This window comes from Phascolarctos cinereus, unplaced genomic scaffold (genome assembly GCF_003287225.1).
Source record: "Phascolarctos cinereus isolate Bilbo 61053 unplaced genomic scaffold, phaCin_HiC Scaffold_5;HRSCAF=322, whole genome shotgun sequence".
Lineage (NCBI taxonomy): Eukaryota > Metazoa > Chordata > Mammalia > Diprotodontia > Phascolarctidae > Phascolarctos > Phascolarctos cinereus.
This window is the reverse complement of record NW_027555958.1, coordinates 418,448,572-418,476,195: the sequence shown is the minus strand read 5'-3', so window position 1 is coordinate 418,476,195 and position 27,624 is coordinate 418,448,572. Positions and strand designations below refer to the sequence as shown.

Sequence of the window (27,624 nt, the reverse complement as noted above, 5' to 3'; positions counted from 1 at the left end):
CATGTTCCCCACCCTGGCCTAGACCCTAGGTTAAGAAGTTCTGCTTTTAAGAAGGTCCCTTATATTAGACTTTATTAAACTTCATCTGTCAAGACCGCTGGCTGTAACCAAGGTACAGCACTGGTAGAGTCAGGAACACCCAAGTTCAAATCCAGCCTCAGATGGGTAATAGCTGGGTGACCCTGGGCAAATCACTTAAGCTCTATCATATTTGTAAAATGGGGATAAAAATAGTAACTACCACCCAGGGTTGATATAACAATAAAATAATATTTTAAAGCCCTTTGTAAAACTTAAAACATTTTAAGTACATGTAAATGTTATAGAAATGTAAGCTTTTCTTCTTAGAAAGCACTATCATATTTTCAATTGAAACTTCTAATATATGTTTTATAATGCTGATAAATGGTCAATCCATTCCACATTCATATCATAATTCTTGTCATGATTCCTAAGCTTTTTAGATTAAAAAAAAGACTTTTGTGAAGTAATATGAAATAAGGGATATAATTTGAGTTATATCCCTGACTTATCTCTTTCAAAATTTCCTAACTTTAGGGGCAGCTAGGTGGCGCAGTGGATAGAGCACCGGCCCTGGATTCAGGAGGACTTGAGTTCAAATCAGGCCTCAGACACATAACACTTGCTAGCTGTGTGACCCTGGGCAACTTACTTAAACCCCATTGCCTAACAAAAAAATAAATAAATAAATAGACAAACAAAATTTCCTAACTTTAAATAAACACCAAATTTGGTTTTATTATGGAGATGGAGAACTGGTTTCAGAGTCAGAAAGACCTAGGTTTAACTACTGCCTCTGACACACACTGACCATATGAACCTGGGCAAATCACTTAGCCTCTTGGTGCCCCAGGAAACAGAATCTCTAAATTGCAGAGAAGTTAAGTTCTCTTGAAATCACAGGTTTGATTACGAAATATTATTAGGTGCAATCCAATGTTCAAGCCTGTTGGGAACTTTTTGAATCCTGATTCCATCATATAACATAATTTATTTCTTCTAGCTTTTTGTTACCTGTGTATATAAGCTTGATATTTTTGCCTTGCTACAAGTAACTGATAAAAACATCAAACAGTAAAAATCACTGGGGCACTCCACCGGATACCTCTCCTTCCATGTTGACAATGAACCATTTTGGGTCCAGTCATTCAACTATTTTTTAATCCATCTAACTATGGCATAATCTAACTCACATCTTACTCAAAAGGACATCATGGGAGACTTTATCAAATGCTTTACTTAAATCTTTGATAAGCTTTATCTACAGCATTTTCCTGATGAAAAAAAGAAAGGTTAGACTGACATGAGCTATTCTTGATGAAGCTATGTTGATTCTTTGTGAGCACTTCCTTTTCTAGCTGTTCCTGGATAATGTGACCAAACAGGGTTCAAATTCAAGATCACTGGCCTCTAGTCTGTGGACCCCATTCTCTTCTCCTTTTTGCCCCTCTCCAGGCTTGGGGCCCCTTGATTGCTTTGCCATACCTTTATAGGACTGCTTCAGCAGTCACAATGTCTGGGATGTAGTTCATTTGGGCCTGATGGCTTCAAGTCTTCAGGAGAAGCTGGCTTCTGGCTGCTGGCTGCTTTCTATCTCTCTGCTTATCTACAATATCAACTCTGTATTAGCCATTTTGGTTCTATTCTTTCTAGTTCAAATTTCATTCTTCTTGATAAAGCAACAGCAAAATAACAGGCAAGATGGTTCTGTTTTTTTTCCGTCAGTAATTTTACAGCATTTCATTCACCCATGTAAATTATTTCTATGTAAAGAGTATTTCTAAAAGTGCTTGAGGTACATACACTTTATGCTCTGAAAATTTAAATGCTCCCTTGAATTCTTACATAGTATTAATTTGCTTAGTAAACTTGCTATTTTCCTCCATAGATGCATAATGGTAAATGTTGGTCCAGCTCTGAATTCCTGAATCCTGTTTTGGTGGGCCTCAGATTGTTCATTTTTATTACGGTATAATAATACTTGTAATCACAGGGTGATTGTGAGAGGGTCCTCTGTCAGTGGTAAAGCATCATATCAATGTAAACTATGATCAATAGCAGTAACAATCCTTAGAAACCTTAAAAAAAGGTGTTTTGCATTTATTTCAGAGATAGATTAGATAAAGAGAGTAAAGGGAAAAGACAGAAATGGATGTCTTCCTTTCTGACCATCGGAAAAGAGAGGAATCCCAGCAGAAGAAAGGTGGTGGTAATAATCTAAGAGGCATGGAGCCGTTTGCCATTTGTCATCTTCTACTCAGGGTCCCAGCTTGGTCTGCCCCAGGGCCTCACATCTGGACTATAGAGTGTTTGCTAGACGTGTATTAATGTTACAGTGTTAAGAAATATCGTGTCACCTTTTAGATACCATGTCAGCATAGTTTAAGTGATCAAACATACATACATATATATATATATATATATATATATATATATATATATATGAGATAAGATCCTTTACAGGGGAGGGATAATGCCTTAGATCTCTGAATCATCCACAGATTTATACACAGTAGGTGATGAATACATATTTATTTATTTTACATTTGATCTGTTTGGAGCTGGACTTGGAGATGGGAGATCTGGGTTCTGATCCTATTAGTTATGGATAAGTCACTTCTCTGAGCTTCAGTTTCCTCATCTATACAATGGGGGTAATGACACCTGTAAGGCCTACCTTCTAGGGTTGTAGTGAGGCTCAAGTAAGACCTTGAGTAGAAAGCACTTTGCAAACCTTTCAGTGCCTGCTGTCCACTATTGGTTCAGTTCTGCCCTGACTCAGGGTACAGACTTCCACATCTAAATTTGAGATTCCCAGCTTGAAAGAGAAGCCAGTAAAGAAAAGTTATAATAAATTAAAGATGATATTCCCTAACTTCAATTCAGTAGGTCTTATCATCAAGTGCTAAATAAGCTAGATGAAATAGGCTGGATGGGGGCACACTAAGTCTAAGCTACATAGACTGGGCCTTTTGAACTAAAGGAAATGAAGAGAATTTGAAATCAAGAAACATTTCCAACAAACTGATTGCCACTTAACAAGAAAGAAGCTGGGATAAGTGAATACAAATGACTTCTTTGTCTGCTTAAAAGCATCTAGTTATATTTAATAAACTCAGAGAAGGGCAGCATGTTCTAATTTACAAAAACCAAGAGAAAAGAGCTTGAAAACTGCACATTTGTCTCATTACTTCCTGACAGTGTAGTAGCTAGCTTTGGGAAAGTGGCCTGTGACCATGAATGGTATGAAAGGTGACCACTTCTTTTTATGAATCTGAAAGTTATGCTTGAGATATAACCAGGGAAGAAAAGGAAAGAAAAAAATCATACATAAATTACACAAGTGTGTAATTACAAATGAAATGCATTAAATACAAACACCACGTGACTTTGGCTTGTTTATCAGCACTGTAAGCTTCTTGTTTTTAATAGAAATTAAATTAATTGCTTAATATACATAATGTAGTGTTTACTTTCCAGTCCAGTAGCTTTTTAACATTCACTTTCAAGTCCCATGGCAAATATTGTACAACCTCAAAATGTAGCCTGATGTGTGAACTATATCACCACCAGCAACATTAACACAAGAAGAAAGACTTGGGTTTAACCATCAGCTAACAACATATAAAAAAGGAAACATCACACAGACCTGCGGTGGTATCAACATGCATTACCAGGCCAAGGTCCAAAGGAGCTAAACACAGTTTTCTAGCAAGTTGGAAGGACACATCAAAAAGGAATCGGGGGCAGGGATGACTTTTAGCGAGATCCATAGCCGTAGTAGTAAGGTTCATCCGGGCGGAATCCGTAAGCTGTGGCAGGGCGTCCAAGAATGCCAACTGGCTGACCAAAACCATCAACTCCAAGACTAGAGGAAGAGGAAAAGAAATCACGGTTGTTACGTTTCTCATCACAGAGACATATGGCGCAGTTCAAAGAAGAGGTCTGGTATTGTAGAATTCCAAGGTTCCGTTCCTAATAGTGATACTGGTCTTTGGACTCATTAATTGACCTTTATTTTTTCTCTGTTCAAGTTTCTCTGTCCATTAAATGTACATAATTAAGCACAGCTTCAACAATTTAACAAAAGATTTTACATTCCAGAAAGTATCAATAGCTTTCTTCTGGTGGACAAAACAGAAGCAAGTGAGGAAAAGGAAGTTTTGCCAAGCTGTACTAATAATATATTGGCCTACATGAAGCTGGCATTACTAGCCAATTATCAGTACGGCATGTACAATGTTGAAGGGTTGCACTCGCAGCCAAGGAGGGCTAAGCCTTGTAATAAGGCTATGGTGGAATGAAGACTAGAATGAGGAATTCTGACACTCAGACCTCTGGATGTTATGGTGTGTGTAATTTTTAAAGCCTGTTGCTGATATTTGAAGCATAATGTAATCAAACAGTAAATTTCTTCTTGTGACTGATAAAAGGACAAATGTTGATTCTGGACAAATTCATTGCATGTTAATAACCAGAAGCCAAAAGCTAATCTGCTGTGTAGTAAACACAGAAAACCTAAAGGATGGAGAACTTCATTATATTTAAAAGAGATTCTCTGATGATCAACAAATTATTAGGAAATGAATCTGTTTTCCAGATTATCAGAACAATCAAAGAAACACACAGCAATGGGGCAGAGTATTCAGTGTGCCAGGCAAATGGAGTAATTACAACATGCTCATGCAGAGCTCATGCAGTGGGTTCTGGTCCAGCTGTTACCCCACCATCCCCTCCCTCCCTTTTAAAAGAAACCCATTATAGAAAATTTCACTTATGGAAAAAAATATGTAAATGAATTATTTTATATTGTTTAACATCCTGCTGCTTAGAAAGATAACTAGGCCCTCACCATAAAAAAACTTATTAGAATACTAACAAAAAATCTACACAAACAAACAAAAAACCCAGCCTCTAAGAAATCCTTGTAGAAATAACAATGACAATTTAGGGGCTTTAAAAGGAAATTTCTATCTTTGGTAGGGACAGTGCCAGACTAAAATTTAAATATCAAGCAACACACAAAATACATCTCTCCCTTATATGTATGTGTCTGTTTTCAGGGCTCAGGGGAGTATGGTTTCTGGTAAAAAAAAAAATATACTGACCCCAACATAGGCTATATTTGCTCCTCAGATCTGGCTTTCATTGTGTTGTATAATCAGTGTTATTTTTCAGCCTACTTTTTCTTTCCTTTCATAGTGATCTTATATTAAGGGCAGGACCTATATTTCAGATCATGTTAATTTGTACATTTGCTTACTCTGATAGCGTTCTAGAAAATTAAAAATGTTTCTCTTTGAAATATGCAATTTTAAAAGGTTGGTAGAATCTATCAGTATGATTTTTACTATGACTTGAAACCAATTTTTCCCTTATACCCATCCCTTGATTTTGGAGCACATCTCTAATTTTTTTTTAAAAAAGGCAGTATGAAAATATGATTTCAGAGATTATGGATATTGTTTTAGAAATGCATCTATCCCTGAGAGTGAGGCACAGTACATCTTTTTACTAGTAGAGAAAAGGCTGGTCTACCCACAATAGAAGGGAAATAGTTTTGTGGAAGAGTGCTAAAATACTACTTTGTTCTAAGGCACTACTACAGATAAGAAACATGCACATAGTCAAACTCTTGGTTACTAAAGGGTTGCTTATATAATTTATAGTTTATCCAAGTGCCTTACTATGCTTTCTCTTTCTCTCTCTCTGCATTTTAGTTACTGACTACATTTTAACATCTTTACTAGAGGTTGTATATGGTCAGAGATGTGTGAAATTCAAAAGTAATTTTGACACTTACTAGTAATAACTCATTAAAATTTTAATGGAAATAAAAGTTTAAAATTAATTGCCAAAATACATTTTGGGGATCATCTATTTGTGCTCGGGGATAGTGGCTGGTGAGCTGCTCTGGGAGTCAGCTAGCTGTGTGCCCCTGGACAAGACAACCTCGGTCATCTGAGGAATTCTTTACAATATAAATTTCAGGCAAGGTGTCAACTGTGTCACTAGGAGGAGTTTAGTCATCTGGGAATTAGTTCCTTTTATTACTGAAATCCCAGGTGCAGTCTCTGTCTCCTATTGGTTATTTCTAGGATTACTCATTTAAAGATAATTTAACCCTCATTCTCAATGTTTGGATCTCAGACTGGGTTCTTTAAACCTGGAAAATATCATAAATCAATGTACTTCCTTGGAAGTACTGAGGATAATAACCCAAATAATGTATTATTGTTCACTAGAAGAGGCAAAGCCTCAATAGGTTTTTTCTTGATATTTAAACCTGAGTATAATGACCATAAAGGGAGAAAAGGAGGACCTTCCTAAGAGTAAAAAAATGATATTTCAACACCAACTACATTATCTAAAACCTAAATACGTCTAAGAATATAAGCGTATATTCCAGCTGGTCTACAACTGCCATTATAAACTATGCCTTAGAAGTCCATTGGCACTGAGCTAGTAGTAGACTAATGACTCAGAATTTTCTCTAAAATTAAAAGGGCTGAAATATTTGCTTAAAAGGACATTTATTATCCTAAATCTATAAATGGTCAACAGAAATAATTTTTAAAAAATATTACACACATACATATATAATATACATGTATGTATCAGTGTATGTATATGCTTGCAAAACAGAAAAAAAAAATCCAGACGTTAAAGAGGCCTTTTTACATGCAGCACATTGCAAAGGGGGATACCAGCCAGTGATAAGGGCAGGGGAAAGGTGAATGAATCTGTTCTTAGCCTCTTGCCAAGTCTCTGCCTCACTTCCGTAAAAGGAGATCACCTACCTCTGCTGTGTGTTAGGCTTATTTAATGCATATTTGTAAAGCATTTCGAAATCCTTGGATGAAAAGTGCTGCATAAGCGAAAAGCATTATCACGTTATTAACATTAGATTACAGTGAGTATGGAGTTCTTTTCATCTTTTATAATCCCATGTTAGTGATATAAACACACAACAAATAAGGAGTCTTAGGCATTTGAGCAGATACTAGCAACAAAAGATAGATCATTGACTTCAAGTTAATTCTTGTTGAATTTTAGGGCTACAAGACACCTTTGAGATTAAGGTGATCATCTATAGTCTTCTGGAACAATTCCAATGACAGGCTGGTCCCAAGTCCACCCTTCTACCAGTTATTTTCTGAATATCCCCTGAAGGCATGCATGCTAGAGACGTCCCAGAAAGCAGTTTTCTCCTACCTCTTCCTTCTCCCAAAGTACAGCTAGCTAGTAGCAGCCTAAAATGATTTAAATAATCCCACCGAGTTGCCTTAGGCAAAATCTATGATACAGAAGAAATAATTCGGAAGAGATTTAATAGCTCTTAAGTGGATTCCCTTCCATCAAGATGGCAGGGAACAAAACTGGGAATCATCATATCTGAACCTGAAATTAATAACAGGAACTCTTTCTTGTGCAGAAGAGAATGGTGGGGTTCCATTCTATCCATTGGCAAATTTTTGTGAGGCCAGAGGTTTACAGCGATAGGGGAAGAAGGATCTAGGCTTCATGAGAAGAGTTTCCTGGTTTAGTACTTTACAATTTAAGTTATAATGCAGGGAAACTGTGTTTCCTGTCAAGTAGGAAACACTGTGAAGGTCTTCCTGGTTAGGTGGTGACTGTATCTTGAAAGTCAGAGAAAGATTTTCCCTGGTAGAGGGACCTCATGAGAGAGAGAATCCTGGTGATCTACAGAAGGAGTTGACAGGTTGCTAAAGGAGAATCCACCACTGAGCATAACACCTGAAGCCACCTGCAGCAGGGGAGGGATCTGTTTGTTGATAACTGAGGTGGTAAAGAGACTTTTGGGAGAGGGTTACTTCCTAGTGGGATCTGTTGGGTTGGCTTGTGCAGCGCCACCTTCGATGTGGTGGGTTTGGGTGTGTGAGCTGGACATTAGCGACTGGTCTTGTCTGCTGTTACTTCATTGAATTGCTGCCTAAATTAGGATTCTTGATGCCCTAGACCATAGAGACAGCCAAGAGGGCTTTACTTCTTGTACACAGTTCTTACTTTGCAGAGAGGTCTGAGAGTTGAGGATCAGAGAAAATGTCTAGCCTGCCCTCTTGTTGGTCACATGACCTAGAATTGTGATTTAATGCTATTTGGTTTCCTTCTACCTCTTGATACAATTTTTCTTTAATTTTGTGACTATCTGCTTATAAGTGGGGAGTGGCAGTATCACTGGAAAGGGGAACTTTGCAGAGATTTCTTCCACTTCATCAAAAGCTCACTTCTGTATTTCCCAAATTCTCTCTTGGAAGAAACTGGTTAGGATTATTTGAATCGAGGTCAACTGTTACTAGCCCTGACCTAATGGGAAGCTGTACTGGATGGAGTGAGCTGTTCTCCCAGGTTTCTAGCATGTACCTCCCCCTGCCCCCCACAAGGCAGCCCTCCTCTGTACAGTATCACTCGACCAATATTTCATTTGTTTGTTTGTTTCCCAGCAGTTATGTCACACTGTTTGGTTTATGCTAAACTTGTTAGTAATGAACTTATACTGCTACATCTTTTCCATTATTTCTGGAGTCTTTCCCACTTTGTATTGATATAAATATTTTTAGCCTAATGCAGGAATATATATTTACACCTATTCAAGTCCACCTTGTTTAGCTTTGGCCCACTGATCTGGCCTGTCAGCATCTTTTTGATTCCCTTCTCCTTGAGACAAAAACCTACCTCAATCTTTTCTATATGTAAACGGAAAACAGTCATACTTTTTAACTTCATTTTAATAATGTAAGAAAATAGCATAGTGCTACAGCACTTTAGATCTTCAGAAAAAACAGTATCAATACAGAGTGATCCTTCCACTGAGTCAACTCATAGGAGATGACTTCTCTAGAGTAGACGAGTAAAAACAGGCTGCTCTCAGGAGGAATGGGAACCCTTCAATACTCCTGAGTTTGGCCTAAACCAGATTAAAATGTAATTATGGAATATTTGATACAATAAATAAAAATACAATAAAATATAGGTAACATTAAATTTTAAAACGAAGGCAACATGCAGCAGGCAGGGATCCTTATGTACTGATTAGTGTCCCTTCTCTATCCTCCCACTCTCAGTTGAGTTGGAGGTCACTCTTCTAGAGCAGCGTTTCTTAAACTTTTTCCACTTGTGACCACTTCAGCACTTCTTAAACTGTGGGTTGTGACTCCATGTGGAGTCTAGACTAGAGTACTATGATGCCTCTAGGTTGAGTTGCCTAGAGTCAGGTAGGTGGTACTGTGGAGAGAGTAACTTGGAGTTAGGGACTTGAGTTCAAATCCAACCTCAGATACTCACTAGCTGGGCAAGTCACTTGACAGCCATCTACTTCATTTTTTCATTTGTAAAATGAAGGTGATACAAGCCACTGCCTCTCAGGGTTGTTTGTGTGGATCAAATGAGATAATATTTGTAAAGTGCTCACTCTGCACAGTAGCACACACTGTTGTGCTTAATAAAGGCTTGTCTCCATCTTTCCTTCCATAAGAAATCATACGCCAAAAGTGTGCTGAGATAGTTCATTCACTTCTTCAACCCTTTATTTGCCACAGGACCAAAACTAAAACATTTTAGAGTTAGGGACCTCAGATACCATTTAGTTTAAGCAATAATACCTGAAGAGGAATCCCCACTACAACCTACGTGATAAGGGGTCACTTCAGCCTCTGTTTGAAGATTCCCAGTGAGGGGGAGCTCACTACCTCCCGGGGTGGCCTATGCTCCTTAGGGACCTCTCAAAGGGTGAGGATATTTTTCCCGACACCAACCCTAGATTTGTCTCTTTGCAACCTCTATGATTACGCCTCATTCTGGACTCTGAGGTCAAATAAGTGTGATCCATCAGTTGTCTTGTCTTGTCTACGTCTTCTCTTTTCCACAATTCCTTCATCTGATCCTACGATGAAGGGACTCAAGGTCCTTCACCATCCTGCTGACGCTCCTCTGGACACTTTTCAGCTGATAAATGTCCTCTCTGAACTGTAGTGCACAGAACTGAACACAGTCCTCCAGATGTGCTCTGGACAGTATGTGTAGAGCAGGACCATCCTCCTAGTCATGGATACTAGCCTTCTTTTAATGCAGCCCAAGATGATATTTGCCTTTTTGCATGGCTGACTCTTACTGAGCTTGCAGGTCATTAAAACCACAAGTCATTGTTGTTTTTCCCAAACAACTGCTATCTAATCATCCCTCCCCTATCTGGTACGTACAGAGTTGACTGTCTGAATCCAAGTGACAGACCTTATTTCTTTCTATTGGACTGCATGTTACATGCTACAAGCATTCATTAGATGTAATATTAGTCTAGATCTAATGCTGTAGCCCTGTCAATACCTTTTTGGATTATGACTTTATAATCCAGAGTGTTAGCTGTCCTTCCTGGCCATCTGCAAATCTGATAAGCAGATCTTAGGGAGATCAAATAAAGAAAAAAATAAAATAAAGCTCAAATCTTATTCATTAGAGGGTTTACTTTTTTTCAGTGTTAAAACTTCTGTTTTAGGATTGATGTTTTTGTTTTGCCCTAACCAAAGACATAAATATTTTTTAAAAATCTATGATCATATCATTGTAGATGCTCTACCATGACAAATCACAACCCCACTAAATCTTAGTAATTTGGTTTATTATGTTGTAGGTGAGAAAATCTAGCACCTGGAAGAGAACAGGTAGGTTCTTTCATAACAATCTATTACAGAGTGCTCACTTATAGTCTTCCCAGTTTGGTAGAACTTTCCAGAGAATATACTCTGCAATCATGGCCTTGAAGAACTCAGGGTCATCTATATACCATAATTAAGTATTATAGAAGTACTTTAGTGGAAGGAAATACATGAAACCTCTGAAAAATGAGTGGCATTTTTTTTCCTCTTTGAGGGAGGCAGAGAGAATATGAACAATTTCATTTAAGACACATTTTTATAACTCTTGAATTTATACTTTTACTAATAGTTAAATACTAGAATCTTCCAGAGACTTCCAAATGAGGTCTGTGCTTACACAAAAAAGCTTGGCCTAACCAGCCATACAGGAAAAGCCAAGCAGATAAAGAATGCCTATTGTCCAGACTATGAAATACATTTGGATAGACAATCTACAGAACTCATCCATCAGTACAGATTTATGACTGACACTGAAAATGGACAATAACCTGGATGAAAAGAAGCTCATGGTGGGCATTAGCTGGCTGTAACATATTACAAATGTGAAATTAGGAGAGCAAAGTGGTATGAAAGATGCCATCGGAGAAATGTATCATTGGGATAAAAAAAACAATGAACTGGTTGTGTGGCAAGAATACAGGGAACCTGATGGATAGCCTGCTTGCTTCATTGGCATCTACACAATGTGGCCGGGATGGGAGGTAGGGTATGTGGCAGGTTAGGTACACCCTGGTGCTGAATTTATAGGAAAAGATGGACAGATATGGGTGGCTGCCCGAAGTTTTATCAACTGTACTTCCAAAACATCTGCTTATGCAACCACTGATCTAGTCAGGCTTCATCTCTTTTCAGTTGGACTGTGCAATAACCTCCTAACCAGCCCTCCTAACGAGTCATCCGACCCACCTTCCATACAGGGGCCAAAGTGAAATTCTTCAAATATAGGTCTTACCACATCATTTCTCCTGCTCAACAAGCTTTAGTGGCTTCCTAATGCAGACTTCTCTGATTGGCACTTAAAACCCTGCATAATCTGGCTGTCACTCATCTCTTGCCAGGCTCATTGCCATTTCTAGTTTTCCTGCGCTGGACGTTCCAGCCACGCTGGCGTTGCTCCATCTCCCATCTCTATTTTCACAGGGGCTGTTTCCTATGCACAGAATAGACCTGCTCATTTTCACCTCTCAGAAACAGCAGCTTCTTCAAACCTGATCTCTGCTCTCCTTCTTCCCTCAGGGTTCTAGGGCTATTCCTAAAGAGGCAAAGGTGATTCTCTAATGCATACACTGATGTGCTTCCCTCAAGACTATCAGCTGAGAATCATTTATTCAGCAAGCTGGAAGTAGCTTTCAGAAAAGGAGTATTTATTAAAGCAGTAAAGTAAGACCAGATGGCACAACCACCCTCGCCCCCCCCAAATAGTCTGTGTACTCTCCCACAAATGCAAAAAGAGTCCAGAGAAAGTGGACTCAAGCTTCAGAAGCCTATGTGACAAAGAGCTAACAAAGCTCCTGGTTTCCTCTCACTTGAGGGCTGCTCAAGAAGTTTCCTTCAAGCATGATTTGTAAATCTGCGTCTGTCTCTCCTTGGCTCCCATGAAGACAATGCTGTCATTTGGGGATGGGGCCAGGAAGATGGGAGGGTCCATAGTCCTTTGAACCCTTCAAAGTTCACAAGTTCCCCTTCAGGTTAAAGTAGAAGAGAAGGAGGAGACCTGGCTAAGCCCTCTCCCACTTCCAGCCATACCCTCAACTCTCAAGTAATTCTTTCAAGGATATGTTGGAAAGCCACGCTTGTTCTAATTTCTTAAATGACTCCAGTTCTCTAGTATGAGAATTTTCAGGTGACCCTCTTGGGTGTAGCCACATTTCCTTGGCTTATTTTAACAAATCCTGTGTAACTTTTCACATTTAGTCTAAAGTCTATGACTTATTATCTTAATAGTTACCTTAAGTCAGATGGGGGTGATTTGAGTAAATATTAAGACTAAAGATAAAAATCCTGGAGGGTTTTGCATTTATACTTTTACTGGTATTTAAACTCTAGAAGCTTTCAATCTTTCAGGCCCACCTTTACATACATACCTATGGTCTTCTTGTCCCCCAGGACAGTTCCACATTTAGATCAGATATACTCATATACATAATTGTACACACACAGACACACATGGGGGGAAGAGACAAGTAGAATGATACTGTGGACATGGAGCTGTCCTTGGAGCCAGCGTGACTTTGGTTCAAGTCCCACTTCTGACACATGACTCAAGCAAGTGGGTTTCAGACCCCCAAGCCTATCAAGTGCAGTATGAGTGCTGACCTGCTTTAGGAGGGGAAACTTCCTCCCTGGACATTCTCTACATCACTAAAGTCACAGAGCTGGATCTTTTTTGTACACACTGACATGTGTCTGTGGCATTTTCCCCCAAGGACTGCTTTTTGGTTTTGCTTACCTGGCCCACAGGTACCTAAGTCTTTGTTAGCCCATTATTACACTCACACTGATGATATTCCAGACCCACTGGACAATGGAGTACAGACTGGGAATACACAGACAGATGAAAAAAGTTTCTAAATCTGACAGGTGCTTTGGACATTTTAAAGCCCTCTATAAATGCTAACTATTGAGTGCACCTAATTACATAGGAAAGACTTGGCTTTTGGAGTTGAGAATCTAGATTCAAACTGGAGTTCTTCCACTTCCTACCTGTGTGACCTTGCAAATCCTTTAATCCTTTCTGGGCCTCCATTCCTTCATCTATAAAATGAAGAGGCTGGACTTGATAAGTTTCAGCTGTAAATCTACAACCCTATGACCCTTCTAATAGGAGACCAAACCACTTCACGGAAATAACCAGCAGGCTGTGTGGCATCTTATTCAGATAAAAACAGTCAATCACTGGATATAACAATCTTCCCCTAGATCAGGGATGGGGAACCTGCAGTCTCGAGACCACATGTGCACCTCCAGGTCCCCAGGTGCGGCCCTTAATAACGGGATCTGTTGTGTAAAATTTGGACTCAGTCAAAAGGCCACGCCCAAGGACCTAGAGGGCCACATGTGGCCTCGAGGCCGCAGGTTCCGCACCCCTGCCCTAGATGAAATCTTTATTTTCAATGAGAATACCTGGGGATACCACTGGGGCAGTAAAAGAAATCTGACCAACCAAACCAAACCAAAACAACAACAAAACCAACCCCAACCCCAACCTAACTGATTACAATTTATAATCTAACCACTAGATGGAGCAGTTACTCCATCTTTACTACCATGTGTTTTTAAAAAAGTTTCCAAGGCAGGATTCTCAAATCCAAACAATTCCTCAACATACATAAATTGATAAAGAGAACAAGCCATGGTTTCCATTACTTTTTCAGCAAATCAATGTCTTTTTTATACAAATGTGAAAGTAATTTAGGTACAGGTCTCTGGAATATCAATCTATCAGTCATTTCCAAAAAGTTATTTTGGCTCTGGGGTTCTAGAAAATGTCAAGAGTGGAAGATCAGCGGCTGATTGTTTTGGACACTTAAAAAAATAACACTGATGCATGATAAAATACTATTGCAAAACAGGGTCTAAAATTTCAATTTAACATCTGTTAAAGAGACTCTATCTGGCATATGCATGCTGTATGTGGAGTATCTAGTTATCATACATATTTGTGCATATACATACATACAAGGTATTTCCTTAATCCTATGCAAAGGGTAACCTGTCTATAAGTCTAGACTTCAAATTGTATACTTTGGGGAGAAAAACAACCTAGACAGCAATCATACAGTCTTCCCCAAACATTTTCATAAACATCTTACAAGCTTGACTTCAAAGATCTCCAGAAGAAACAAAATTGAAATTTACCTTTAGGTGGACATCCCTTCAAATTTAGGTGTTCTTTTGAAATACCAACTTGTACTACTAATGATGGTGGTAATCATTTATCCTTTTAAAATTTCAATGAGATTCTATATCATACTTATGCTTTCAGGGATAGAATTTACCAATTTTATAGCTCTATTAATCAAAAAATTTTCACATTGGATTTGGAAGAAATAGTGACACTACAAAGTAACTGTAGATATTAAAAGAGTCTTCTTTTCCCCCTTGGCAGCTACTTTTAAAGAAAATTATAGATCTAGAGCTGGAAAATAATCTTGGAGATCATCTAGCCCAACTCTCATTTCACAGATGAGCAAAACTGAGGCCTAGATAAAATCAAGTGACTTGTCCAAGGTTACACTAGGGTGTAGGCACTGAACTGGATTCCACCACAAGTTGTCAGATTCCAAATCCACTTTCTTTTATTACTGTAGGTGTTCAATGCCTGTCAAGTGATCAAATTCAAGCCAATTAATTACTCAAAACCATGATGGGTACAAGTTTCTCATAACAGTTTATTTTTTTTTTTAAAGAAGGGTATGTCAATTTGGGCTTATACTTTTTGAGCTTTCTTGACACTGACCATCTTGTCCTGTCAGGTAATGTCCCATTTTATATCACTAAGGTACAAAGGTCAGGGTAACACTTGAGACCGATTAAGTAACCCCAGGGCTGGATGAATAAACCCTCTGAATCATTAACAAGCCATCTGGATAATGGCTTGCTTGTCCTTACTAGTTTCATATTTACATAATTTGTCATAGTACCTTTCTTTCTTTTAAAATATTGAAATTACTGGAATAAAATAGTGCTCTTGGCTTAAAGAGGAGGCAAAGGAAAAAGTGGCATTTTTTTCTTCCTGATTGTTTAACCATACAATCTGGAAATGAGTGGGTTAAACACTGAACACTACAACTAATTACTATGTAATGCTAACCCCACTTGCTGGTTCATTTTGAGACCCTTTAAAATATGAACTGTGTATTTTACCCCTATGCACTCTCTTAATGATTTGTTTTTTTAGACTGAAATCACTTCCAGCCATCAGTTATACTAGCGGTCTCTACAGATGCACTTTTCCAAGCACAAATATTTCTTTTTCCTATTGGTCTGCCAGCCCTGTCAGAGCAAATTTCACTTTAAACTAAATGCTATGATACTTAAAACCTCTTGGATTACTCAGGCTGCTAGTGTGATCTATGACCTTCCAAGAATGACAGCTGAACTTTCCAATTTGCTTGTATTGCTGGGGAACTAGAAAGCACATGCCAAAGAGGAAAATGTTCCTAATGCTGAGCAGCAAGCAAGGAGGGTTCTTGGCCGGGGGGGGGGGGGGGGGAGAGAACTATTAAGTACTAAAATATTAATAAGAAATGCCCCAAAGTGCATGACCTCACACATAACTCAAAAGTTAACAGAGTACTAAAAATCCTTTAGTCCAATTAAAACATGTTTAATGATCTTGCCAGTGAGTGAAACTTAAGCCCCTCCCCCAGAGTTGTATCTCCATGTGATAATACAGTGTCAAAGTGAACAAGCCCAAGTATTTATAGAATCTCAAAGCATTGGGACAACTAATAAGTCGGGGGCTGTGTCAACTCCCCAACTTCCTTTAAAAAACAGACAGAAGTCCTCCACGTGCACCAAATCAAAGCGGGGACATGGTGCAGGTCTCTTGAAGGTTATACCTTTTGACGTACTACAAGTCTTTTCTTAAATGAAAGATTTCTGAAGTCCCACAGTGCTAAACTCATGCCACTGAAAGCCTAAAAACAGACATGTTCATATTCCTTGGGCGTATTTATTAAGAAATTCATTTTCCTTCACTGACTTAGAAGGAAAAAGCCTTGGATGTGAGTGTGAGTGTGTGTGTGTGTGTGTGTGTGTGTGTGTGTGGGAAAACACTCTAGTAATCATCTTAAGCAAAATGCTTAATGTAAAGTTTTCATTTCTCACAATTTATGCCATTTTCTATTTATTCTTCTCACCTCCTTTTTTATTCTATAAGCCTCAAAATATATTTCTGCTATAATAAAAAATATCAGCTGGCTAAAAATTATTGAAGACTTTGTTTTCCCTGAGAAAACAAAATATTTTCTAGAACTGTAAGCAAGCCACTTGTTTTAAACACATAGCTAAAGTTTGTATAAAACAATTAAGATTACCCCCCCAGCACCTGTTTTTAAACAGCTAAGCAACTATGACTCAAATTTTTGAAACCTGAATTTAAACCAAATCTGTAGTCCCAAATCTATAAACAGCAAAGCATTTCCTTATACTTCTAGTTTTCCAGGTTACTTAAAAAAGATTTCTGGTGGGCAGTTTTGTTCAGAAATCTTTGAAACTTTTGGTCATACTCTGGTAAGAAAGTTATACAGTGTCAAAGTGAACAAGCCCAAGTATTTATAGAATCTCAAAGCAAATGATTATTTCATATTTCCTCTGTGCCTTTTACCCCTTAATATATAAAATAGTTAACAACTTATCTCCCATTGATCTCTGCCACTGGAACTCAGGCTCTACACTGGCAATAAAAATAGTACTAAATAAACAGCAGAAAATGAAATGCATCTCTAGTCTGCAAAAAATATGTAATATCAACCACACCAAGGGACAAGTAAACTTTTTATTGCACTGTAAGTCCTACAGAAGGTAGTTAGATAAATGGAACTCAATTCTTTTCCCATTTGAAGCTATCATGCCAAGACCCAGTTCAATGATTAAAGTGAGTACATATATTTAAATTAATGGTCCCTAATACACTAAGTCTCTTGAGGGCTGAAACTGTATCATTTCTCTATTAAGTAACATCTTCCTATAATACCAAAACACTGCTACAAACTCAATGAGTACTTGGCAAATATTAACTAAATTCAATATGGGCTGATATATGGCAGAAATTGTCAAACCTGCAATATGCTGGCCAAGCACTGGAAAAAAATCCTTGAGTGCTTCCAACCAAATTAAAATCTAATTGGGAAATGTTTAAGCAAAATAAATAAAAATATAACACAATATAGGTAACATTAATTTGTGGTTTTCTAAGTCAATATGCTGCCCTCAGGGTTCTGTTTCTATCTGAATTGACATTACTGATGGATACAATTCTTACCTTACCTTCTTTACCTGAAATCTTATTGCCACATTTAAAATAGAACTTGTGTTTCCAAATCAGTCCGATCAATAAAGAAATGCTATGCTAATCTACCTGGTCCCTCTATCAGTCACCCTAATCTTTTGAGTAAAGAGGTACCTTATTGTTTCAAAATTTAACCTTAGAGTCTTAGACTATCCATACTTATGTTTTTCAACTCCCTTGCTTAAGGGTACTTTAGAAATTGTCACCTCCTGAATTGGTTATACTACTTTATTAAATCAACCTAAATACCTACAGTACCTACTAGTACCTAAGTACCTACTAGCATACTAGTTTTCTAATATTCAGTAATTTAGTGCAATTTAGTGGCTTGAGAAAAAAAAAAGACTTGGTTACATGTAACTTCCAGTTCTAGGCTGTCTGTGGTGGATAGCTCACTTTCTTTGTCAATGTTTTAATTTCCTCATTTGTGAAAATGAAAGTTTGTCCTCTTCAATTCTTCCTTAATATGAGAACATTATTATGTTTGCAAAGTCCCTTGAACAAAAGGTAAAACATTACAGTACACATTTAGTATTCTTAACAACATATGAAAATCATTATGGCTTCTTTCCTAACAATACTTAGGAGGAGAAGCTGGCTCCTTATATAGAATCTAGACAGTTAGGAGGTACTCCATAATGCCTGGCATACTTCTTACACATACTTTCTGTTTGTCTGCTTTCACAGAGTCCCTACATAATTCACAGAGATCTATGGGCACAAAATTATACCCATAGTTGTTGCGCTAAAAGAATGCCACTGCCAATCATAGCCTCCATTTTATCAAAGTGGCACTGAACTGCCTGTCCAACTGAATGAATTCTGTAGAAATCTTTTGGGTTTCTAGCTTATTTTTGAGTCAAATGTCATATTCCCTTTAAGGAAAAAAATACTTGAATAGTGTCTTTTTGGACATATTTCCTATTCATTTAGTACCTGAAAGTTATTTTTTTAAAAAAGTATAGGCTCAGCCAAGGGTCTTGGCTGCTCTATATAAAACAGACATCTACCTCATCTCTATACCCAACACTGTTTTTCGACTTCTGCCTTCTCTAGTAATGCCCAAAGAGACCTCGAGGGTGGGGAACTTATACCCTGTGCTTCCTATACTGTTTTAGAGAGTGTGTCACCCTGATGATCTGGTATTTGGGACATGAGATCAGGGCTGGGATGATGTGAGAGGGAGGAACATTGATGGAAGTCTTACAAATGAGAAGAGAAAGATTTGGAGGGAAGTTGGGATAATGTCATAGATTATTGAGGCTATCCTATAACAGAGGACTATGGGCGTCACATTAACTGTAGACAAAATGAAGATGTATCTGTTCTTGTTTCAAATTCGAGAACTAAAGAATGCTTAGTGGTCAGTAAGAAAACAATTGTGGGGGATACTTGTAGATGGCCTGCAATGCAGTGATTTTTCCTTGGCAGAAAAGGCAAGTTGCACCTGCAAGAAAATATGGTTTGTAAGTTATTAAGTCTTTGTCTATTCTATTGCAAGGGAGCTGAAATCACATTTAAAGAAAAAGTCATCAACTAGCTACAAAATCCAAAATGAAATAATTATTTCACTTCTAAAGCCTTAAGTAATATCTTGAGAAGTTTTTTCTCTATTGACCTTTTTAAAGTTTGTTTTATTTTTCCCCTTAAAAGAGTTTTGTGATGAATAAATGGTATTTCTATAGCACTCTAAAGCTTGCATAGAGCTTTCCATATGTTATTTCATTTGATCCTCAGATAGCCTTGTGAGGTTGATGTTACTATCATCCCCATTTTAGAGCTTAGGTTGAGAACAGTTATGTAACTTGCCCAGGGTCATAAAGCTAAGGAAGTATCTGAGGTCAAATCTGTATTCAGGACTGCTGATTCTAGGTGCACCATTCTATCTACTGCCCCAGTCAGCCAACAAGTATTTATAAAGCACTTATGTAAGCGCTACTCTAAGTGCTGTGAATACAAATACAAGCAAGAAGAAAGATACCACCTAGATGTCTAATAACATAAATGTTAATTATATAAAATTATACTAAAGTGTTAAGATAAACACATGCAACTTAATGGGTATCCTTTACAAGTGCAAAAAGATTAAGTTTAAGTTAAAGGTTATAAGGGAAAATTACCATTAAAATAGTTATTTGCCCCATTGTGTTCATTTAGGTTTCCTCCTAAACCTCCTATTTTGGAGACTACTTATCTCAATTTGGATTCCTTTTATGTGATTGCTTCACCATTTAATTTCTGACAGGTTAGTCTGAAGGTATTTTATAATTTGCTAGGAAAACCTATATCCTGATTATGCAAATGAAAATAATGTGTGTTTGTTGGGGAGGCAAGCAACAAATAGGATCATTTGACTTTAAAATATAATTTCTCTTACTACTAGATAATAAACTATTGTTCTAATTCATGTGATCATATATATGCATGTGTATATGTTACCATTTAAGATGAAATGCTAAGGTCCACATTATATCAACTGGAAAATTTATTAGCTGTACTTTCATTCATTCAATAGGCATTAATTTTGTTTATACTTCTATCCTCAGGGACACTTTCTTTAAGGTCTTTTACCTGTAGAGTATTTGTTGAGCCTGGCTTCTGGGTGTGAAATGTAAGACTCCTTAGCTAAAAACTTAGAACTCTATCTTTAAAAAAAGATAATTAGAATTAATAATTAGATATTTAGATTAATTAGAAATTTATATTTAAATAAATGAGGTTTCAGATAAGTGTATACAAGTAAAGATTAAGAATTTTCCCTGTGTACAAGCTAAATAAAAGCTATCAGGTAGCTAGCACTTATTATCTCAATCAGAAGAATGACCACCAAATTGCTGTTATAGTGGCTAATTATTCTCCTTACAGTATAATTAAATCGCATTCAATGCAATGGAGGCTTTGGGAAGCTCTGAGAATACCAAGTGATTTGATGGATGAATAAGTGAAATGCATTTATTAATCATTTGCTATGTTCCAAGTATAGCTGGGGGTACAAATTCAAAAGGGAAGACAAATCCCTGCTCTCAAGGAGCTTACATGAAACTAAGCAAAGACAACACATATGAGACTGTTGACCACTTAGTTTGTAACGTTACAGGGATGGGTAGCAGAATAGATCGACACACCCTTTCTAGGAATAATGACAGAATTGATTTGATTATGGTTTCAGAACTAGAAAAGGGGGAGGGAGGAGGTAAAGGCAGTCACTTGTATGCATGGTGGCTGGTTAGGAGCAGTCAGGGGAGGGAAGTGAAGTGAAGTGAAGTGAAGTGAAGCATAGCTAGAGCTGGGACCACTGACGGAGACAACTGCCATAACCACCAAGCAAGACCACAGGAACTTCATGGCAGAACAGTTCAGGGCATGAAAGAATCAAGTCTTCCAAGGCTTGGTTTCTGTATCTTTGGCTGGTGAAGAAAAATACAGGGAGTGATTTGAGTCACTATCATACTGCCATACGCTGGACCATTGCCAACTGAAAGGCTCTGCTACTCAGGTCTTTAACCTATAACTCATCTCCTCCATTTTCAATTAAAAAGCATTGGACTTTTATTTCTGCTTTTTAAAGAAAATGTGAAAATCTGATGAATATGGAAAGATCCTTTGATACTACTCTATGAAGTATCCAAATCTCTTCCATTTAAGAGTTTTTGTTTATATGTGAACTAATTATTGTCTTTACAGTTATGTTAGAAAAAATTTCAAAGATCTGTCATCTGAAATCCTACAACACTTATGGCCATGGCAATATATTTTTACAATCATTATTTACCCAAGTGAATTTGGGTTTTCTTCCAGGAATCCAGTTTCTAAAAGCATATGCTACTGTACTAGAGGCCAGCATTTCTATCCAGCAGACCTTTAGCCTTGAGAAATTACCATTTATATCAAAGCTCTTGGCACATTCAATAGTTTATTGAGAAACCCACTATTATTCATGAAGGACAGGGATGTGTTTTAGTAAAATAATCCCCACTGTAAATCCATAATCCCATTTTACAATTCCATTGTAAAGCCACAATGAATTGCTGTTGGGATCAAATCTTCCAAACTGTCTATCATATCTAATGGAAAGATGAAATTAATTACCAGACTATCACAATGCAATATTTTATGAAGATAGCTTTAATTCAGGAAATTTGTACTTAAACCTTAATGTGATTCTTAATTATGTGACCATTGGTTAAATTTAAATGTCATAAAATTTGAAGAAATAAATCTTACCCTACCTCCCAAACCTCCATTCCTAGACAAATTATCACAAATCCTAATTTTTCTGTCAGGAAAACGTAGTTAAAGGCCTGAAGTGTCTTGTAATTATAGTAATCTAAGGAACACTGCACTGCACTAAACAGAAGTTTTAGGTACTGAGTCAAAGTAATGCAGAACCATTTTGGGGCAAGAATAAGATGACTGCCATAAATGCACTTAGGGAAGGAGAAACAATTCAATGTGAATGACTTCTTATAAAAATACTAAGCACAGCTTAGAAAAGCCAATCTTGTTGCAATATTATTTCGTTATGCTTTCCTGTGCTGATGAAATTCTTTACTTTCTCAGCAAGGGGTAGGGCAGGGTCCAAATGACCATAAGGTGGTAGTCAGCACAAGTGGAAAAACAGGGATGCTAAAAATATAGCATTTGGCAATAGTACATAACATTCGGTAGTAGAACATAAGAATAAAACTGAAGCTTCAACTTATATCTTAACAAGTAATATTTTTTACATTGTGTGTTGATTCAAAAGGACACCAGATTAAAATAAAACACACTCCCTACTTCTTGTCACATGTAAGTAAATAGTTTATTTTGGAAGTAAATCAAAATTTAAAAATGTACAGTAGATTTATTGCTTGTTAAGAGACCAATGATGAACTGTGCAAAAATAGGGGGCAATAAAAGGAAACTCTTGAGGTCCTTATTTTAACAAAGGTCAGAATTTTAACCATGGAGGCATTTTCTCTCCACTAAACCTTATGAGGTTAATACAATGAAAAATATTCCCCCCAACCCTCCCACAAAACATGTAATAACAATACATTATATAGCAGAACTCACAAAATGTGATAATAAATTCTCCCTATGGGGTCAGTAGAGGACAAGTATAATATGTAAATATCTGACTATAGTATCTATTTCAGTGACAGGAAAATGGAAGTTTAAATTGCTTTTATATAGCCTCATATCAAGTCAGTGAGAGAAGTAATTACAGCTCATGCTACCATATTTCTAACCTTATGATAAAAATAACAATAATAGATTTGCATAGTACTTTAAGGTTTGCAAAGCACTTTACATATGTTAACTCATTTAATATTCTTTCTCCTTTGGAAAAATCCAAATTCCTGGTGAACACAGAGAATCTAAAAGTCAGTCTAATGACACTTCTACTAACACTTCTACTATCAGACCTCACTGGTAGATTTCAACTATGATTGGAATATTTCTATCAGCTCCAAGCAGTTTTATTTTAAACATGATTATTTTACCTTCGTCACTACATAACTAGGGTATTCTTTAAATCATATTGTCCATACACATCACTTTACATACTTCAACTGGCCTTCAATAATTGGCACATTCACCAGAATGGCTCATTTAATTTTTGAAGATCAGAGACTTAAGGCTGGAAAGAACCATAGAGGTCATCTGGTCTAATGCCATCATTTTTACAGATGAGGAAACTGAGGCCCAGAGAGGCTGACTTGCCTAAGGAAACATAAGTAAGTAGCAAACCCAGGTTCAAATCAAGGTCTCTTGACTCCAAAGCCAGCACACTTTTCCGCTATTAACAACAACAACTACAACAAAACCAGTGCTATTATGTGCAAGTACTACATATACAAAAATTAAAAACAGAACAATACAAAACAAAACAAAAACAACATGGTCCCTATCTTTGAGAAGCTTATATTCTGCCAAATTTTATTCTGAAATAGATTCAAATATTCAGTATGGAAAAGTAATTCTCAATTTGTACAACTAGATGTTTCAGGAGCATATATCTAGGCAAAAATGCTGAGTAAAAGAAAGAATAATGGATTTGAAGTTGAAAGGATGTATAGAAACCTGTTTTTTAAAAAAATGTCATTCTAAGTGTTGGTCAATATTCTCTTCAACAGAGAACAGGGAGGTATTCTACATGATATTCCTTACGATTTTCTTCTTGTAGCCTCCCCTTACTCCTTCAGCTCCACAAAATTAAAAACAGAAGTAACTACACTTAGCATCTAACATTTGATTATGATAGGTATGGATAACGTATTTTACCCTGATGCTATTCCCCAGGATCTGAATATTGTCAGGATAAAAATTACTATTTGAATCACAATAGCTCTTGTAGGAGTAGAGTGAAGGACTCAGGTATGATTCCTTTAACCTCCTTGTGGGTGTGCTAGGGTCTAGAACTACATGCCTTGGTCAATTTGGGCACATTTGTCCTTTGGCCTACTGTTACCCCTGGCTGGGATCAGTAACAGCTTTCTACAACTGTCTTATTTGTCAGAGCTAGAAAGTCACTCCTATAAGTACTACCAAAGAGGATTAAGAGTTTAAATTTAAACTGAATTTAACTCAAGCTAGAATTGCTGCAAGAAGGATTAAAGAACACATTTCACCAACTAGACTATCAGCTTCATGAAGGCAGGGACCATATTTTATCTAAACTTTGCATCAATCCCAGTGACTTACACATGATAGGCACTTGACAAATGTCATATTTTATATGTTCCTTGTCCTGTGTTTTGTATCAGTGCATACTGGTGTATAAAATATGCATAATTTGTAATGCATGATAGTCATCTGGTAACTTATTATGAAAATTCATAATATTGTGCTATGAAAAGATAATAAAAGATATTTCTAAAAACTACTATATTCCTACTTCAATAAAAGGTCTTAAAAAATGTCAAAATATCTTGAAAAAAACCCCAAAGTCCTTTAATCCACCACAATTCCTTCACCATGGTTGTCAAAAAGTGAAATATAATGATCTGACTTGTTAAATGAATTTACCTCCTAAGTGCTAATTTATGTCAAAACTGAGCACCAGTGTAACTGAAGGAATAACAAACCCATTCTTGTATTGTGGAGGAAGGTTTAGGCTTTTAAAAGCACTTAAAATTGCTTTAATTGTGAATCTGAATGGTGGCGCTCACACACACACATACTCTCTCTCTCTCTCTCTCTCTCTCTCTCTCTCTCTCTCTCTCTCTCTCTCTCTCTCTCCCTCTCCCCCCTCTCAGTTTATGACTGCTCTAAATCTTTCTTCCAGCTCTGGCCTCCAACCACTTGACTTGATAAAGTAGGTCACTTAAAAAAGGAGGAAAGCTCAATAAAAAGAATGACAAAGACAACAAGATTAAACTGATTGTGCTGTTTTCATACATTGTAGCTAAAATTCTGCAAATATGCAGTTGGCTGTGGTTTGGCGTTTAACAGCATGTGATCAGTGAGGAGGGGGAAATTTTATTCTCATTAACTGTTGCAGATTTACGGCAGTGAAAAAGGGCTATGTAACCTGAGAAGTGACAGTACAGAAAGATCAAAGCCATGGTCTGGAAACTAAATAAACCCGCTGGCTACTTCCTGCAAGGAAAATTCACTTTAGCAATGTAAAACAGAGCCCAGTTAAAAACTACTCTCAGTTTTATGAGCTGTCATAGCAGTTCAAGTGGTTTGGACTGGTTGAGTTTAGAACATTATATTTCCTTGTTTTTGTCTTAGATACTTCTGTAAGCAGTTTTATAGATTAAAAAAAAACCCAGAAAAATAAAATTTTTTCTTTTGGTTGAAATTGAGAAGGTTACCACTAAACTCATTAAAGTAAGCAGGTCTTCATTTGCACATTCCTTTCTCATTTACTATGGTTAAATATTTTGCTTTTAGATTTATTAGCAACATACATTTACTTTAATAATTCATCTGTATTCTGTTCAATTATTGTTTAAAATAAGTGCAAATCAGTTTACAGAATCCAGATGGCTTGTATCTCAGGAGGGGGATATTCGTAGTAGCACATCTGGAGAGACTACAGGCAACAGAGAATGAGGGAATTAATTAATATTCTGCTTAAAAATCTACAGACCCCCAGGTTTTGGTTTACTTTTTCAACATTTAAGGGACCTGAACTCACTCACTGCTATTCTACAAATCTTTTAAAATTGTTACTAACTACTTAAACTACATTGTTAAGTCACTCAAAATGCAGCTGGGCTAGAAATAAATGCGACCTTAAACTAAGAGACAGCATCTAGGTCAAAAATTGGTTCAAATGTGACTGATTCAGGATGTGAAGGAAAAAAATGATGAAAATACCAATTCTTTGCAAAAGCAGCTTACAACTGCTGACAAAATTGCAAATCTAAATTTAAAAGTCTAAGTTACTTCAAGTTTCTGGTAAAACACGAAAAAACCCTTGCAACAGTTACCTCATGTCTAAAATACGAACATTCTTGTTTTACAAGCTAGGAAGTTACAAAGAGTAAATAGGAAAGTCTGTCTCTGAGATTCTAATAAATGGATCACTGAAATATCCATCTTTATTTAGGGGCTTTATATTTACTTCCTATAGAAGTTCATAATTTATTTCTAAGTTCCTAAGGGCACTGGTTCAGCCCTGTATGTACACCCAACCTAAGTTTCATTAATAAATGTGAAAAATGTCTGACTACCATTATTAGACACTATTGAACTAAGTCAGTTTGTAAGATGGAGGTGTAGTAATTCATTTATGAATCATTTGGATTAACACTCATGTTACTTCTTCTGGTACAAAACTATGCCTGACACAATCAGCTTTTTAAGAGCTGACTGATTGATTTTAAAAGCTAGATGAAGATTGATGTGTTAATATTTTTACAGGACCTAGATGAATTTAGATTACTAGATTATTCATGGACAGAGTTATCCTGACTTTTATTTAAATTAAGTTTCCCCCATTAACATCTTTTAGATTTTAAGTAACTGTTGGATTTGCATAATATTCACTCAGACCAGCAGTCTGAAATGTAATATGAACTTGACAAAGGCAATCTTATCAATTATTTCTCCTGCTAGTGAGGTTCAGAGGTGAAATAAATCATTAAAAATATTTTCCCCAGTCTACAATACAAAATTTTCAAGATCAGATTTTCTTCTAAACTTTCTATGAATCTCTAAACCTTATTTTTAAACCACTGTTCCTTTTTGCATGTATAAGGTTTACAATTTGCTAATGTGTGATAAACTAATAAAATTTGGACATAAAGGTTATATGCCCAATTTACTAATAAAACCTAATTCAGCTCTCTTTGGGAAGTACAAATGGATTAATGTCCAAATAGTGGAAATGAAATTTTCTACTTTTCAAATGTTAGCAAGGGGGTGGTCACTTTATAAAAAAAATCTAAACAACATAAAATTAACATAGCCCTTGGGAATTTGTTTATAGAAAAAAAAATGATTACTAATTACTTAAATAAATGATTGGCATGATTCATGCAACATCAGTATCCCACCTATCAATCACTTTATAATTTGCTGCTCCATTTAAAAAATAACTGGATGTCAACTGGGACATCAACAGTAAACTCACTCACATGGCAGCATGAACTTTAATAAGCACTGAAGCATTTAGCAACTTGTCTACAGCAAATCTGTAGCAGTTATTCACAGTGAACGATGCCAAATGTGTTAAAGCAAAATACAAGTAAACAAGATCCTACACACTACTGGAAGTTAATATGTAATGAAAAGCCATTTACTTGACTTTGAATTCTATTAACTCTCACTATAAACTTTCTTTTAACACAACTCATTGGATGACTAATAAATCAGACTGTCATTTGGATTCTGTGAGCCTGTATGCTGAGACTTTAAGTGGATTAAGCCTCAAACCTTACTGACTTTGATTTCAAGGTTGATTTCAAACAACTA

The 27,624-nt window shown here is 36.8% G+C and overlaps 1 protein-coding gene and 1 long non-coding RNA gene across 8 annotated transcripts in view; one reads left to right on the top strand and one right to left on the bottom strand.

Annotated features, from left to right (window-relative positions):
- The window catches only part of LOC110199745 (uncharacterized), a 58,837-nt gene that overhangs the window by 25,043 nt on the left and 6,170 nt on the right, over positions 1 to 27,624 (top strand). The gene's annotated exons all lie outside the window — the stretch shown is intronic.
- The window catches only part of KIFAP3 (kinesin associated protein 3), a 210,867-nt gene continuing 185,781 nt past the window's right edge, over positions 2,539 to 27,624 (bottom strand). For 2 of the 3 annotated variants that reach the window (XM_020974675.2, XM_078156503.1), the window contains exon 20: positions 2,539 to 3,889. In XM_020974675.2, the coding sequence (XP_020830334.1) occupies positions 3,781 to 3,889 (109 nt within the window). In that variant the 3' untranslated portion in view covers positions 2,539 to 3,780. Of the gene's footprint in view, positions 3,890 to 6,821; positions 6,890 to 27,624 lie in introns of all 3 variants that reach the window. The other variant, XM_020974677.2, reaches the window with a different exon arrangement.